This window comes from Suncus etruscus, chromosome 10 (assembly GCF_024139225.1).
Source record: "Suncus etruscus isolate mSunEtr1 chromosome 10, mSunEtr1.pri.cur, whole genome shotgun sequence".
NCBI classification, from domain to species: Eukaryota; Metazoa; Chordata; class Mammalia; order Eulipotyphla; family Soricidae; genus Suncus; species Suncus etruscus.
The window spans coordinates 79,094,218-79,112,223 of record NC_064857.1 but is presented as its reverse complement, the minus strand read 5'-3'; the positions used below and the strand labels follow the sequence as shown (position 1 = coordinate 79,112,223).

The following is an 18,006-nucleotide window of genomic DNA, read 5'->3' as shown; positions in this document are numbered from 1 at the left end:
GACTAGTAAGAGTGGTTTCTTTGATAGTGTGATACAAAAAGGAGATTGTAGTAAATTGAGAAATGAATGAAAGGTAATATAAATTCTTTGAAAAAGTATAGACAAGAGGGGAAAGACAAGAATGTAAAGCAAGTCTTGTATATAGGGGACTAAATAAGTTGAGCCAACACTAATAATTGTGAGGAATAGGTCCAGGAGAAAGGTAATTGATAGAAAAAAATTTCTCAAAGAGGGGGCCAAAGATAGTCAGGCTTTTTCTACTATGAAGGAGCCCATTCTCTCTCTCTCTCTCTCTCTCTCTCTCTCTCTCTCTCTCTCTCTCTCTCTCTCTCTCTCACTCACTCTCACTCTCTCACTCTCACTCTCACTCTCTCATTCTCTCTACCTCTCTCCTCCACCCCCACTCTCCGCCACTCTACAGTTCTCAAAGTAAATGTCTTTAACAATTTTTTTTGCTGTACTAAGGGAAGAAAAAAGAATTGGGTCATCTGCTGAGGTAGAGAAGCTAGTCTTCAACAACCACAAAACTCATTTTCTGAGTAAGAGCAAAGATAATGCAGGTGCTAGATCAGAGATTGAGAGATTTCATAGTACCTATTAGGACCTTGATTTACTTTTTTTTTTTTTTTTAAATCTTTTTTTAATGTATTTAAACACCATGGTTACAGGGTTGTGCATACTACAGTTTTGTTTCGTTTTGTATTTTTTGGGTCACACCCAACGGCTCTCAGTAGCCACTCCTGACATGGGGGACCATATGGGATGCTGAGATTGGAACCATCCTCCAATCTGGTTCTGCTGCATGCAAGGCAAATGACCTACTGCTGTGCTATCTCTCCGGCCCCAGTTTTTTTTTTTAATAAAGTTGTTCATGATTGAGTTATAGTCATACAGTATATAACAATCTTCACCAGTGCACATTTCTCATCATCTATGTCAACGGTTTCTCTCTCACCTTCCTTGATGCCCTCTTCCCTCCCACCAACCCTCCCTGTCTAAATTCTCTCTCCCTCCCTCCCCACTTTTTTGACATTGTGGTTTGCATCACTGTTAATGAAGGGGTGTCATGCATATCCCCTTGATTTTCTTTATGATATAGAATATGATGGTCATATTCAGATTCAGAAGAGTCAAGGTTGAATAGAGTTAGGGATAAGAATGTGAATGGAAAAGCCATTTAACCATGAAGTGACGCTGAGGGACAGGATAAAGGAACAAATAGAACCTGAAGACCTAGTGCATGAGCTTGTTTTTTTTTTTTTTTTTTTTTTTTTTTTTGGTTTTTGGGTCACACCTGGCAGTGCTCAGGGGTTATTCCTGGCTCCAGGCTCAGAAATTGCTCCTGGCAGGCACAGGGGACCATATGGGGCGCCGGGATTCGAACCGATGACCTCCTGCATGAAAGGCAAACGCCTTACCTCCATGCTATCTCTCCGGCCCCGAGCTTGTTTATTTTGATGCCATTCTGCCCAACAATTTTTTTTCGACAGAAGAGTTGAAAAGTATGTAACAGTAAATCAAGTTTTTGGATTTGCTGGTCTGGCGAATATGCTAACTTAAGTCATTCAACTATACTCAGGACTGTAATGTTGTAGGCTTTGGGTCTAAAGTCTCTAGTAGTGAAAATGATAGTACTCATCCCTAGCCTTCAGATAATTCACAGGAGTCTGGAGAGAGAATACTATGGGTAGGGCTCATGGGGATGACCCAGGGTCAATTCCCTGAGCACCACTGGGTTGGGAGAGGTGAGAGAAGAAGCGAGGGAGAGGAGCTGGTAAAAAGAAAGAAAAGACACTGTAGGGTAGTGCAGTGATGAAGATTCATGTCCGTATGGTGAGAGGTTCCTAACAACCGTAACGTTAACCATTGTGAACATTCCATGCAGAATGGATTTTATTTTGCACCCAGAGTGGGAAAAGAAGAGGAACTAAAAGAGCTAAATGACATGGAGAAAATTAAGCCATCAAGGAGCTAGAAATCCCTTGAAAACTGGGAAGGAAGGGTGTTTGTTATACAGCTAGTCAAAGGGTACAGGACTATAATCAGAGAGAGATACTGGTATTCAAAATTTCTAAAATGTACCAACTAAGTGAGGACAAGAATCAGTGACCAAAGTAAAAAAAATTTTTTTAAATATGGAACACGTCACAGATTTGCATGTCATTTTTTTGCAGTAGCCATACTAATCTCTGTATCATTCCAATTTTAGTATATATGCTGCCGAAGTGAGCACCAAAGTGAAATATTGAAGATGATAGCATTACAGAGATTCAGGAATTGCACAGCTCTTGATCTCACATCCCTGATAGATCATTAATTCCTTTCTGTTCCTTAATTTTCTGATTTTGTTTGACAAAGCTATATTGTCTTATAGCCCAGTTGTTAATTTTTTTTGTTTGTTTACACATAAATAGAAAACCATCTAACTTCATTTTATGTTTTTAGTCCTAACGGGAGTTGTTTGTTTTTAATACAAAATATTTAAGCACCATGATTACAAGCATGATTGTAGTTGGATTTCAGTCATAAACAGAGCACCACCCCTAGTTGTTAATTTTCTTAGAAGATAATATCTTCCCTTTAATTTCTACCTATTAGCATTTTACCTATGGGAGTACTGTATAAAAATATTCTTCTTCTAAATGAAATTCCTTTTCTTTGTTTATTTACAAGGCTAGATATAGTCATAAAAACATTTGTACACCAGTTTTAGTCTTGTACACTGTTAGTTTCTGGAAATATAGATGTCTAGAAGTTAAGAGCAAAAGACCCCAACTCAAAGTATCATTTAGGCCAGACGGAAGACAAAGGCAAGAAGTGAAGTGAGATTTACAGAAGGGGAATAGGATGATGGGACCTAATAACAGAATATAAAATGTGGTAAATGTCTATGTAGGTAAGGGGAGCAAGCAGAAAGAACCCCCAGGGAACATGCTTGTGCCTAGATAGAAGGTGTTCCAGGCAAAAGGGACATCATGGGCAGTAACTCCAAGATAAGAGTAGTGATGCATTTGAGGAAGTTGAAAATTCATTATGAAGGAAATACTTTGGAAAGTGGGTCTTTTATCTATTTTAGGAGCTTACCATGGTATGCTGGCATATGGCAGTCATTTAAGAATAGAAATGATCAGTTACTGTTTTTAAGAGTTTATGTTGGAACAGATAAGCAGAATTGTGTGTGTAGAGTCTGGATAGAAAGATATTAAGATAGTCTGCAAATGAGAGACAGTAGTGGCTTGGACTGAGTGGAGGTGGAAGGACAGAGTAGGTATTTGAAAATGTTTAGTCAGATGATTCTGTAGGACATGATGGCTTATTTATTAGAGGGGATAGGGATATGTAAGAGAGGAAGGATAAAGATTTTACTTTGTGATTTCCATTAAGTCAGGTAACAGGAAGAAAAACAAGTTTGAGGAAAAGCTAAATCCATTTAATTGAAGATTATTTTTAGGCCACCATTTCCATTTTACAAACCCTTATTCTTTAAGCTATTTAATCTGTACATGAACAAATACACACATATATATACACATGTTTATATATGTAGAATTATTTCCTCCTTTGTGTATAGATATCACAATGATTGTAAATCTACAGATTATAAATTCCATGAAGACAAGGGTTACTTCTTGCTTTCCTCATTCAGAACAGTGCCTGGCACATAGGATTAGTAAATATTTGAAAGAATACCACAGTTTTCTTCCTTATTTATGCTTCTACTCCTTGAACATTAGATACTTAAGGGTATCATGACCTTCATTTCCAGTGCCTAGTACAGCGCCTGATTTTAAATGTTTGGATTTAATTTTCAGAGGTGATTTTTTTTAATGCAGTACTGGCTGAATTAGACATTATTTACTGTTTAATTTCAGATACATCTACATCATGGGATTACAAGAAAGGAATGAGAAATTGTTTTACAGAATTCTACAAGATGATATCGAAAGTTTAATGCCAATTGTATATACACCAACAGTTGGTCTTGCTTGTTCCCAATACGGACACATCTTTAGAAGACCTAAGTAAGGCTTATTTTTAAAATATTTTTATAATTGAATATTATATTTTTAAAAATTCATTCCATAACACCTATTATATTTCTGTTTAATATTTTATAATCATATTCTAGCCACATTTCATACCTCACAAGAGTTTAAAAAAGATTAATAAAACACATATGTGCATATCTTCTATTTTTATAGAAATTAATTTCCATACTTAATCTTTAAATTATGTTTACTATGGATTATGCATTATTTACTAAAAAATGGGCATTCTCAATTCTGATAGCAGGTTTTTTTTTAGAATTATCTTTAAAGTTTTTGACAATCTGGCCAAACTAAATTCTGATCACTTATTTATTTTTAAATTAGTTTGGATTTCTTGGCCCGGAGAGATAGTACAGCGGTGTTTGCCTTGCAAGCAGCCGATCCAGGACCAAAGGTGGTTGGTTCGAATCCCGGTGTCCCATATGGTCCCCGTGCCTGCCAGGAGCTATTTCTGAGCAGACAGCCAGGAGTGACCCCTGAGCAATGCCGGGTGTGGCCCAAAAAACCAAAAAAAAAAAAAAAAATTAGTTTGGATTTCTGTTGTTAATTCTTTCTATGGATTTTCAGTAATTTTCATGTCAAATAGTTCTGAACCTTGGGGCTGGAGCAGTAGGGTACTTGCTTTGCATACAGACAACCTGGGTTTAAACCCCAGCACCCCATATGATCCCTGAGCATAGAGCCAGGAGGTGTGAGGCCCAAACAAAAACAAATAGTTCTGTCCCCTCCATATTTGAAGTTGAAAGAACACTGGGATGGGCATTGATTCAAGCCCTTGTCTAAGTGACTTTATCCCTCTAAGTCTGTTTTTGACATTTTAGAATACCGGTACTTGTTAAAGGGTTGCTGAGGTCAGTGAGGAAACAGATGCAACCATTCTTTTTTTGGGGGGAGGGGACCACACCTGGCAATGCTCAGGGGTTACTCCTGGCTGTCTGCTCAGAAATAGCTCCTGGCAGGCACGGGGGACCACATGGGACACCGAAATTCGAACCAACCACCTTTGGTCCTGGATCTGCTGCTTGCAAGGCAAACGCTGCTGTGCTATCTCTCTGGGCCTGAAACAGATGCAACCATTCTTTAGAAATCTTTAAGCATTATGCACATACTAATTTTTTACTTAATTTGAATTTTGGGATTTCTTCCTCTAACATGTCTTTTTCTTTAGTCCTTGGCCGGAGAGATAATAGAGCGGGCAAGGCACTTGTTTTGCATGCAGCTGACCCATATTCAATTCCCAGCTCAACTCCCAGCATCCCAGATAGTCTTCCTAACACCATCACAAGTGATTGCTGAGTGCAGTCCTTACATCTTTTCCATTCCCTACCTACAAATTGGCATAACTATAAAAATTAAAACAGTGTGGGGCCAGAGTGATAGCACAGTGGTAGTTTGTTTGCCTTGCACGCGACTGACCCAGAACGGACCTCAGCATCTATGGTCCCCCCAAGCCTGGAGTGATTTCTGAGTGCATAACCAGGAGTAACTCCTGAGCATCACTGGGTGTGCCCTTCCCCCCAAAAAGAAATTAAAACAGTATATGATAGCATTTATTTTTCAGTCTCTCCTTATCTAGTTCAGCTAGATTTCTGATTTCAAAGTACATCCAAAACATTGATGGGGCTTATTTTAAAATATTTATGCTGGGCCAGAGAGATGGTACAGTGAGTTAGGTGCCTGTCTTGCAATGATTCACTCCAAGCATTATTAGCAATGATCCTTGAACACAGAACCAGGAGTAAACCCTGAGCATGAACCTAGATATGGCCCCAAAACAGACAAATGAAAGTTGATCCCTGTCAGTTTTCTTACTATTATAACATTTTGATGGAAAAACAAAAGGTCTGGATCACCAAATCTTTTTTTTTTTGGTTTTTTTTTTGTTTTGTTTTTCGGCCACACCCGTTTGATGCTCAGGGGTTACTCCTGGCTAAGCACTCAGAAATTGCCCCTGGCTTGGGGAGACCATATGGGACGCCGGGGGATCGAACCACAGTCCTGATCCTTGGCTAGCGCTTGCAAGGCAGACACCTTACCTCTAGCGCCACCTCGCCGGCCCCTGGATCACCAAATCTTAATGAGCACCATTGGTGATGGTTGAAAGAACTGTTTTATGTGCTGCCATCAGTTAATGTGTCAAGCATTGCTATGATGTAACTCAACTACTTAACTCTTATAAAAAATGTTTTACTTAAGATAGTGTTTATTAATCCTAACCTTAAGAGAGATAAGTGAACAAACCAAGTAACACTGATGTCTAACTAAGACCTACCCACAGAGATACTGATTTTGTTCATCTGAAATTGATCGTAGGTGCTGGGGTTTCATAAAAGCTCCTGGCGCCATTCTGCTGTGCACACAGAATTGAGAATTAAAGTGAAACATACAGAGTAAGGTCATTGGTGAGGTAGATGTTGTGTATCATTTACATCGTGAACTATGCACTGGTTTTGTTTTTGTTTTGCTTTTTATATTATAGAGGATTGCCAGGAAATCTTGGCTGGTTAACTGACCCAAACTCCTCACAAACAAATCAGAATCTCTGGGGGTGGTACTCTGGCATTGTTTTCAGACCCATCAGATTCTGTCTTGCAGCTATGGTTTACTGAACTGACTTGAACTATATTGGTAATGTCTATGAGACATGGGGAATTGGTGGCTCTCATCACTATTGAAGAATCTGGAAATTCCCTTCCCTCTGCCCTTTTCTTTTTACCTCTATTGCCTGAAATAAGGATTAGTTATCTCAGTTGGGTAGCATATACTCTATTTAAGATAATCTAATTTTTTCATGATGTCTCAATAATGTCATCTTTTATGTAAAACTATCTTATATTTTTCTTCTCTTTACTATTACATATTTTCTGTTTTAGTTTTAACAGTTTAGCCTTTTCTATGCTTGTCAGCATTGATCATTTCTTTTTAAATTGCTTTTTACTGGTAGTGTGTTGTGTTCATTTGAACATCAGGTGTGGCTACCTTTATCTTGGGTAAAATTATCATATCCCTTAGTAATCTTTGGTGCAGCTACTAATCTTTGTATTGTGTGAGCAGCAATACAATAGCAGTTTGAAGTAGTTAAAATGTTTAAAATTAAATTAGTGTCACCTAGCTAAAATTTGCTTGGAAATTATACAGTCATAATGTTTCACTAAAATATCTAAATATTCCAATTATAAAGAAATTAGAAAAATTATTGTGAAATGCAAAGGTGTTTTTGTTCTGTTGCAGGGGATTATTTATTTCAATCTCAGACAGAGGTCATGTTAGATCAATTGTGGATAACTGGCCAGAAAATCATGTTAAGGTACTAATAGCAAACCTTCCTTTACGCAATGTTTTTTTTTTTTCTTTCCTTATAAGTTCTAAGCTCAGAATAGTTCTAATTTTTTTTATTTTGTTGTTACTCTAATTTTGACTTACATGCAGATTTAGAACTGTAAGGAGTTCATAACAGTAATAAATACAAAATGGCTTATTGGTATTTGAGTTTGACTGTAGGAAAAATAGCAATCTATTTGGGTGAGCATGTTAGCTTTCTATATTATAGTTGTCTCCTAACTGATTTATATTCCCTCTCTATTTTAATTAATAGTACTCTAGATAGAGAAAATACATTAAAATATCTTACAAAATATACTTTTATTCTGGTGGGTGATGGAAACTATTTCTTAGACCATTTTTCTTCTAGACGTAAGGTAAATTTAAATTCTTACACAAATGTGAAACTCTTAAAAGTTAACAAATAGAAACCTTGTTTAATATGTCTATCTTCAGTGAAAAAAAAAAGTAATGTCTTATTAAAATATGTAGTAACTAGCTTCATGTTTCCTGTAGGCAAAAGTCTTCCTTTATTACATATGTTTCTGTTAGTCAGATAATTTGAGTATTCATTATTTTTAGTAATCTAAAAATAAAGGTCATATATAAATCAAACTCACTATATTTTCCATGTAGGTAGGTATATTATCTATTATAGGCCTTTTCCTCTCTACTATAACTAAACATTTTTTATTGTTTGCCCTAGGTTCTTAAGATGTTACTTTATAAAAAAAAAAAAAAAAAAAAAAAAAAGATGTTACTTTATAAACTTCTGATTTTCTCTTATAGAAATTTTTTAAGAAGTTTTTTTCACAATTCCTATGCAGTTTTCTGAATATATTTAAGTTGATCTTTTAGTCACATGCATTTCTATTGCTAAAACAGGGAATTTAAACCTAGATAATTCTCTTTTTTAGCATACTAGATTATAGAAACCTTGGAATATAACTATACTTGATTGGCTTACTTTTGGAAGTTAGTCAAAATCAATATTACTGTTAAAGTCAGAGTGAAAATATATGATAAGAGTCTTCTTAAAAATATTTTTCTTTTGGTGCCTTGTTTTGAAGTACTTTTAACTTTTTTTTTTCTTTTGTAATTAAGGCTGTTGTGGTGACTGATGGAGAGAGAATTTTGGGTCTTGGAGATCTGGGTGTCTATGGAATGGGAATTCCAGTAGGCAAACTTTGTTTATATACTGCTTGTGCAGGAATACGACCTGATAGATGCCTGCCTGTGTGTATTGACGTAGGAACTGATAACCCAGTAAGTAAAATCATGCTACTTCTTTGATCTACTCCTGTATTAAAAAAAAATTAAAAGTTTACTCTCTGAAAAAGTGAAATAATTTGCAATTAGATTTTAACTTCAATTAATATGAAATATAGCAAATAAGCCTATAAAAGTTTCTTGAAGAAGAGTGATAAAGCTTTTTAAAATTGCATTATGGTGAGGTATGGGGAAATGGATTAAAAGCTAAAATAATTAAATTAGGTTTTGTTTTTTTTTTGCATTTGCGTGGTTGGAGTGGGGAATCATATTTAGCGATGTTTAGTTACTCCTGGCTCTGCACTCAGAAGTCACTCCTTGTCATGCACTGGGAACCTTATGGGACACCAGAGATCAAACTCAGGTCACCCACATGCAAAGCAAGCACCTTACCTGTTGTGCTATCTCTCCTGCCTCACATTAGTTGTTTTGAACCTGTTGTGCTATCTCTCCTGCCTCACATTAGTTGTTTTGAACTTCGCAGTTTTGCTTTACAGAATATATATAAGTTGATCATTACTAAGTTAATTACATTTTGTCCTTTACAGGCGCTCTTAAAAGATCCTTTTTATATGGGCTTATATCAGAAAAGAGATCGCTCACAGCGTTATGATGATCTGATTGATGAATTTATGAAAGCCATTACTGACAGGTATTTTACAGAAACTGAGTAATGAAAATAGATCTTTAAAAATAAAAGGAGCCATGAACTTATTTTCTTTTCTTAATTTCTTGTGAAGATAGGTGGAAAGTTAATTTTTAAATTAATTTTTTTTTTTTTTTTTTGGTTTTTGGGCCACAACCAAAGTGCTCAAAGGCTACTCCTGGCTATGCCCTCAGAAATCGCTGCTGGCTTGGGGGATGACCATATGGGACGCTGGGGGATCAAACCGAGGTCCGTCCTAGGTCAGCCGCTTGCAAGGCAAACGCCCTACCTCTGCGCCATTGCTCTGGCCCCGAAAGTTAAATATTTTGAGGCCTTTGCTTCTATCCTGCCTGATTAGATTTGCTGAAATAGAGTGAGCTCATCCTTTCTCTCTTGTTATCTCAAGTTACCTGGTATCTTGAGGGAAGTCTACATTCACTGCTCCTATAGTACTCACTTTATCCAGCCCTTGAACCCTTGACCTCCAGGTTCACATCCACCATTGCACTAAAAAATGTTATGCTGTTCTCATGTTTTAAATTCATCAACCATTTTCTGTAGCTCTCTTTAGCTTCTAAGAATTTTCTACTCCTGTCTTGAAATTCTGTCTTTTCTTGACTACCAAAAGACTTTACTTGTTTTTTCTTACTTCTTATTTTTGTTGTTACCTTTAGTGGTTCTGTCTTGTTCTTTTGTTATTAAATGTGGATAGTATTTAGTGCTTTTATCTTTGAATCTTAGAATCTATGAATTTTCTCCATGTGACTCATATTTAAACCTACCTCCTGTCTCAGATCTGCTTTTTTTCTTTCTTTCATTTTTGTGTGTGTGTGTGGGGGGGGGGGGGAAGGGGATTATGTATGGTGGTTCCATCCATTCATTCTCAGGATTTAGTCCTGGCTCTATACTCAGGGATCACTTCTGACAATGATCAAACCCAGGTCAGCTATGTTCAAGGCAAGCATCTTACCCTCTGTACTCTCCTATGACCTGTCAGATCTGCTTTTCAATTAGAATCCTCTACCTAAATACTCTGTTGCTTCTTCATATTCAGTCCAAAATGAGTTCCTTCTTTTCAAACTGCCTATCTTTCTTCATATACAGTCTTTAATGATGGTAATATACACTGTATTATCAAACTTTTCATCTTAGTGTTATCTTGGACTCTTCTCAAGCCTCTAAAGAAATCAGTTGCAAAAAAAAAAAGAAAGAAAGAAAAAAAGGGGCCGGGCAGTGGCGCTAGAGGTAAGATGCCTGCCTTGCCTGCACTAGCCTTGGATGGACCGCGGTTCGATCCCCCAGTGTCCCATATGGTCCCCCAAGCCAGGAGCGATTTCTGAGCGCATAGCCAAGGAGTAACCCCTGAGCATCACCGGGTGTGGCCCAAAAACCAAAAAAAAAGAAATCAGTTGTCAAATCCATTTGGGACTCAACTAAATGCCTCAGGAAGTAAATCTTCCCTTTCATTTGCCTTTATGCAGATCTTTAGCTCTTTCATTTCTTTTCTTCTAAGCCTCCTTCTATTTGTTTTTGTTTTGGGGCCACACCAAGCTCTATACTCAGAAATTACTCCTGGCAGACTCAGAGGACCATATGGGATGCCAGGGCGGCTGGAACCTGGGCCAGCTACATGCAAGGCAAACATCCTACCTGCTGTACTATCACTCCCACCCAATAAAGTCAAAATTTTAAAACAAAACTTTTCATCTTACCAGAAATTTTCAACTCATCACTTCCCTCAGTTTCCTACTATGAGTAATCCAATAGCAGTATTTTTTTTTGTGTGTGTATGGTTTTGGGTCACACCCGGCAGTGCTCAGGGGTTATTCCTGGCTCCAAGCTTAGAAATTGCTCCTGGCAGGCACGGGGGACCATATGGGGCGCCGGGATTCGAACCGATGACCTCCTGCATGAAAGGCAAATGCCTTACCTTCATGCTATCTCTCCAGCCCCCAATAGCAGTATTTTTAATAATCCAGGTCACCTTGGCATTTTAGCAACTTTCCAATTGGTCCTTACCATCAGTTCTGCTTGTCCATTCTATAATAAATCAGATTCTTATAGTATAATTGTAATTAGGCTGTTGTGGTAACTGATGGAGAGAGAATTCTCGGTCTTGGAAACTGGCTATTTTAGGATTGGGAAGTCCTATAGGAAATAGGAAAACATTGTATAGATGCAGTGTAGAAAAACCAGCCTGATTTGTACCTACCTCTAAGTATTGACACGGGAATCAGTCTAGTGAATCTATAATTTTCCCTTTTTTTTTTTTATTGTTGTTTTGTTTTGGGAACACCCTCAGTGGTGTCAGGGCTTACTCTTGGCCCTCTGCTCAGGGATCTCTCTTGGCAGGCTCAGGGGTTCATGCAGGATGCCAGATTTTGGGTCTGCCACATTTACATGAGGCCAGTGCCTTACCCTCTATATTATCACTCCAGCCCCTGTCCCTTTCACTTTTCATAGCCTCAGCTGTAAATCTTCTTGTCCTATTAACATAATTATCTCCTGACTGTCTATGCCTTGCTCTTCTCTTTCCACACCAATATTACTGCACATCACTGACAAGAATCCTCTTTAAAGGAAGTTCTTAAAAGAATTTAGCTCAGAATCTTTAAGCAAATTCACTTTGGATAAAGAATAGAACCCCTAATTAGGCATGCAAGAGTCTTACCTTTTTGCTTCAACATATTTCAGAATAAACCTGCCTTGCCTTGCTCACCCTTTATGTCTTTTTTCTCTAACTTTATTTAAATACCATAATTTACAAAGTGATTCATAATACAGTTGTTTTGGGGGTTTTTTTTTGGGGGGTCACATTCGGTAGCACTCAAGGATTACTCCTGGCAGGCTCGGGGACCATATGGGATGTCAGGATTCAAACCTAGGTCCATCCTCTGTGCATCACTATTCCAACACTAATCACCAGTGTGTCCTTCCCTCTTTTCCTTTCCCTTCTACTCTGCTTTTTGTTCTTCATTCTTTGCCACCTCTTTTTCAAACCTTTCCTTATTTGCTACTGCTGCTTAGCAAGATGCCAATGAACCTGTAGCGGTGACTTTTTAATCTTTTTTTTTTTTAATATATTCTTGTATTGCTTTTTAAACTGTTAATTAATGCTAATGTGCATATCAAATAAATTATCTGAGTTACTCAGACTAATTTTTTAGGAAGTTAAGAGTATCTATGTACTGGCTACCCTTCTAGACATTTTGGAAAAGTTTATACAGATTGATATTTCATGGCCCATAGTGATGCTATATTCGTTTAGCATCATATACTTGTAAACATTAGTCATCACATAGATTTTTGTTTTTGAATGAGTAAAATAACTCATTTTGAGTCAACTCATTCATAGGTTCTGAAAATTGTCACAAGGCCTTAAATGAACTAAATATATTTGATTTTTTTTAAAAATACTGTCATGAGGAATATTATACAGGAAAACTGTCTAATGGTGGTATTTTCAACACAACCATTATGGGTTTTGCTGTTTTTAGATATGGACAGAACACACTTATTCAGTTTGAAGACTTTGGAAATCATAATGCATTCAGGTTCTTGAGAAAATATCGAGAAAAATATTGTACCTTCAATGATGATATTCAAGGTGAAGCAAGAAGAAAACTTCAGGTTTTTTATTCTTACTTTTTAAATGTTTTTAATTGCCCATTTTTTATTTTTAAAAATCTCTATTTTTCTCACAGGAACAGCATCAGTTGCTCTAGCAGGTCTTCTTGCAGCAGAAAAAGTTATTGGTAAACCAATCTCAGAACACAAAGTCTTATTTCTTGGAGCAGGAGAGGTATGTTTCTGGAAATGTTTAAATTTAAAATCTGAGCTCACCTTTAGAATTAGAAGGAGTAGAATGTTGACATTCTATAAGAGAATATAATATATGCTTATAATTTGGAGATAGAGGACATGAATTCAAACTCTCATAAAATAGTTCATTTAAAGTATGTCCGGAGAGAATATCATAAAGTGTCAAAGTTTTTTTTAAGGCAAGAAAGAAATGTGCTAAATGTTTCTCATAATATGTAATCTTTTAATTCAAACATTGCATTGTACTCTAGCCTTTATTGCTTAAATGTATGTTTGTTGTACAGGCTGCCCTGGGAATTGCAAATCTTATAGTTATGGCTATGGTAGAAAGTGGCCTCTCAGAAGAAGAAGCACAAAAGAAAATTTGGATGGTTGATAAGTTTGGTTTATTATATCAGGTAAGAAAGGTTTTTCTGGGCTGGAGAGATAGCATGGAGGTAAAGTGTTTGCCTTTCATGCAAGAGGTCATCGGTTCGAATCCCAGCGTCCCATATGGTCCCCTGTGCCTGCCAGGAGCAATTTCTGAGCATGGAGCCAGGAGTAACCCCTGAGCACTGCCGGGTGTGACCCAAAAAACCACAAAAAAAAAAAAAAAAAAAAAAAAAAAAAAAGAAAGGTTTTTCTGCTACTTTAGAGTAGCAAAAGAATGTTGCTAATGATATTTTATCTTTGGTTATTTTAAAAAGTAATTCTAAAGTTTTGTATCTTACTGTACTACTCAGTGCATCCATTGTGGACTGTTTATTATATTCTCAACAGAAATATCCCAACTCTGTTTGGGGTTAGGGGTAATTAGGGGAGTACAATACTTGGAGCACCATATGGCCCCAGAGATTGCAATCAGGGCCTTACATATCGAGGACTTGTGTGTTCCCATGTGCACCACATCCCTGGCCTTCTGTGCTGTAACTTTCATCTTTTGTAAAGACTTGTTTCAGAGTCAAATCATAATTTCTATGTGAGCACTAGTTTTCTTTTGCTTGCTTTGTTCTTTGACACTTTTTTTTTTTTTTTTTTACAAAAGTCAAATAGGAGCTGTGGGTTGCTTGGTGGTAAGAATATATGCCTTGCAAGCATGAGACCATGAGCTCAATCCAAGTGCTGCCCACATGTACCAAGCATAATTACAATATCTATGCTGTTTGGGATTTCCAACATTGCTGCAAACTGATCTCCAACACAATGTGTGCAAGTACTGCAACTAAAGTGTGCAACCGCTGGCAGGCACACAACCAAGTCATTTGCATGATTCCCAGTCTGAACCACAAAGGGAGGGAAAGAGGAATCAAATAATCTTACAGATAATGTTGCATATCACCCTTTTAAAATTTTTTACTGGAGCTTAGAAGTACTTCATTAAATTGTTCACAGAATATTTGCTCTTAGAGCAAAATGTAATTTTTCTCTTTTTTTGGTGTAGGGCCACACAAAAGTTCAGGGACTTCTGGCTTTTTGAGCAAAAATTCTTTTTCTTTTTGGAGATTATTATTCTTTTTTTTTAATTTTTTTATTTTGAATTATGAGAACAAAAGATGCAAAGAAAGAGGTCAAGGTAAAGTTACAGTGGAAGGACAATCACCCATAACATAATTCTCAGAAGAAGTCCCCTTGCTGATATCTTAACTTTGAACTTTCAGCCAAAGAACATTAAGATAAATAAAACAGAATCCATGTACAATTACTTTGTCCCGCAAGTCCCCAGATTGTAGCACATTATAATATTTCTTAACAGCACACAAGGCAATATAAAGTCATAAAACTTACGTAACTCCTTAAACATTAGAGGCATAGTATTTTTTACATTTCCATGCACATGCATATTAGCTTAAGTTAACCTCAAATTTTAAGTGGGTGCATTTTAAGGATTAGAGTCAAAGGAGCACAGTAAAAACGGTGTTAGAGTGGCAATTGTTGTTTGCATAGGCCCACCAAAATATGAGAGGCATGGAAAGGAATAACCTTGGCCTAAATACAAAGAAATCCTACCCCTGAAGTTTCCTGGCATAAGACCAACTCTAGGCTTCAGGCAAGTTATCGTCCGATCCAAGACATTTTCCATAGTGCCAACACACTTTTCACACAGTCTCTGTTGTTGGTATCATGTTTCTGTATTAAAGATTCTGGAATCTGCATATCCTACATTGAAGTCATGATGTGGAGTGTCTTCTCGTTTCACCTCACCATGAAAGGGCAACGCAGGAAGCCCTGTCCTGTAAGCAGGTCTTTGTTGTTAAGTCTTCTCAGTGTTTAGGGAAGTCTCTTTTGAGCAGGACGATGTCTGAGCAGTGGTAGGGTCCTTCCGTGGTAGAGGATTCCTTCCAGGTGATGTTATAGACAAACCTCACCATTAAGGGGCAATACAGCAAGCCCTGTCCAGTAAGCAGGTCATTGTTCTTGTTAAGTCTTCTCAGTGTTAAGGAAAGTCTCTTTTGAGTAGATCGATGTCAGAGCAGCTGTAGGTTCTTCCCTGGTAGAGGAATGCCTCCAGGTTATGTTATATACAACCTTGGATGTTTTGTAGATGTCTTCTCTAGATCAGGGGTGAATGGAGAATGCCCATTCTTCTGAGGCCTGTGCCAGGTCTTTATGTCAATGTTCAGGTTGTAAGGTCTCATTGCACTACAAGATTTGTGTGTTCCCATCTCTATTAGATAAGAACTTATTGGTATGTATAGTATTTTCCCATTTTAGTGTGCCTAAGCAAACAAGAAATAAAGCCACGTTGTGCTATCAGATATATGGGGGCGTAAGAACATTTCCAACAATACCCATGACTTGGTTCAAACATAAGCATTAAACTGAGGGATTCTTTCACACCAAATTTCATATTGAGCAGTTCACAAAGAGAAGATAAAAAACATGGGGGGTGGGGGATCGTCACTGTATAAGAAAATATTCAGCAAAAGTTATAGCCGTCAAAGAAAACACCCATAAAATGTTGAAAAGACATAAGTGCCCTTTTTATGCCTTTTAAAATAGTTGGGTGGGTGTTAACTCCAGGGCACCAATTTGGTCTGTGACTTAGGACTCTACAGTACTTAAGTTAGAAAGGGTAAATGAGGAGTAATGATGATAGGAGTTAAGGAAGTTAAAGAGAAATATGATCTTATGAAGGGGTATGCAAAAGGACAGAGTACAAAATGGACATTCTGTATACATAAAAACATAATTCAATGATAGTGAGTACTATTAATGTTTTTTGTGATTTTGAAAATATTGACTGGACAGAGATTACCAGTGACTTTAAGAAGCTGGGAGGCCAGAAGTTCAGAGCCCCACCCAGACCCTCCCTAAAGAGCAGAATGGATATTGGGGAAAGCCTAGGGTACCTTCAAGCTCCACCAAGAGGCCCAACTCACCGGCTTGCCCAGGCAGTGGCCCAGGGAAGCCCTGGAGATCTGGAGCAAGGCAGTAGAGGGGTGCTGGGGTTACCCAAGTCCCGCACCCCCACTAGGCCTAGTTAAGAAGGCCTCCGGCATGGCGGGGGCCTGCCAAACCCCCTCCTGCTAGACTCCCGGCTCCCAGGAAGTGGAGATTATTATTCTTTGCAGCAATTTATTTTTAAAAAGAACCTTTACCCAAAACAAATACATATTACTAAAGTCAATGAATAGAGTTTATTCCTCAGTTGAGTGTTCATTTGGTGTAAATAAAAACTGATCAGACATGAATATCAAATCTAAAGTCAAAGACAACAGAATTGATACCCATTCTACAACAAGCTGTACAAGGGGCAACAGTTGCACTAGCATTACTGGGGAAAAGGAGGGAGATGTGGGATGCATGCTGGGAACTGGGGTAGAGGGAGGACAACACTGGGGGCTGGAATGCCCCTCACTTATTGTCACTATGTGCCTCAAATGTTACTGTGAGAGAATTGTAATTCACTTCAACCACAATAAAGTAAAATAGAGTTTATCCCTAGCACCATCTATGATCCTCTGTGTCCTGCCTTGAGGACCACCGAGTCATGAGTAAGCCCTGAACTCCACCAGATGTGGCTCAAAGACCAAATGATAACAATAGTTATGGTAACTTTTCCAAAGAACTTTTCGGTTTGTTCTTGGGCCACACCCAGCTGTGCTTAGGAGTTACTCCTGGTTCTGCACACTTAGAAATTGCTCCTGGTGGGCTTGGGAGACCATATGGGATGCTGGGAATTGAACCCAGGTTGTTCCTGGTTGGCCACATGCAAGGCAAATGACTTACCTGTTATCACTCTGGCCCTCCAAAGAATTTTTCAGTTTGTAAGTGATGGAAGTAGGTAGCTTGTCAATGAAGCCTTTACTGGTGATGATCCAACTGTTACCCAAGTGAACTATATCTGCCTTATTCCATCTATATATAACTCAAGGATTATAAGACATTGTGCCTATAGGAGGCAGAATACTGGGGTGAGTCTCAATACTGGTACACAGTTTGATGTTTCTTTGGTCGTGTTTGTTTTAGGATATTTTTATATTTTTAATTCTAGAATGAATCTGGTATTTATTAGCACAAGTAGATTTCCTTGTTCTTTTCAGATTCAGACTGTATTATTCTTTTTATTTCGTTTTGTTTTGTTTTGGGGCCACACCTGGTGGTGCTCAGGAGTTACTCCTGGCTCTATACTCGAAAATTGTTCCTGACAGGCTCAGGGGACCATATGGGATACCGGGGATCAAACTCAGGTATATCCCGGTTGTCTGCTATGCAAGGCAAGCACCCTATCACTGTGCTATCACTCCGGTTACAAAACTATATCACTGTTTTGTATAAGTAGCATGACCCTTGGATTTTAGATTTTCATGTTCTCCAAGTAGCCAAAAACCTCTTGGCTACCTCTTCGAATTTCTTGTTGAATCTCCACAGGGTAGAGAGCAGTGACCTCTTGAGGCAGCTATAAGAATCTTCTGTCCT

At 37.8% G+C, this 18,006-nt stretch overlaps 1 protein-coding gene and 1 non-coding gene across 3 annotated transcripts in view; one reads left to right on the top strand and one right to left on the bottom strand.

Annotated features, from left to right (window-relative positions):
- ME2 (malic enzyme 2) overlaps positions 1–18,006 on the top strand; it is a 63,077-nt gene that overhangs the window by 26,312 nt on the left and 18,759 nt on the right. For both annotated transcript variants that reach the window (XM_049781547.1, XM_049781548.1), the window contains exons 4-10: positions 3,873–4,022; positions 7,281–7,356; positions 8,475–8,636; positions 9,188–9,291; positions 12,783–12,892; positions 12,990–13,087; positions 13,392–13,505. In XM_049781547.1, the coding sequence (XP_049637504.1) occupies positions 3,873–4,022; positions 7,281–7,356; positions 8,475–8,636; positions 9,188–9,291; positions 12,783–12,892; positions 12,990–13,087; positions 13,392–13,505 (814 nt within the window). The remainder of the gene's footprint in view (positions 1–3,872; positions 4,023–7,280; positions 7,357–8,474; positions 8,637–9,187; positions 9,292–12,782; positions 12,893–12,989; positions 13,088–13,391; positions 13,506–18,006) is intronic.
- LOC126021758 (U6 spliceosomal RNA) lies at positions 2,130–2,233 on the bottom strand. The gene has a single exon (XR_007500233.1). It is a non-coding gene; the product is annotated as a U6 spliceosomal RNA (small nuclear RNA).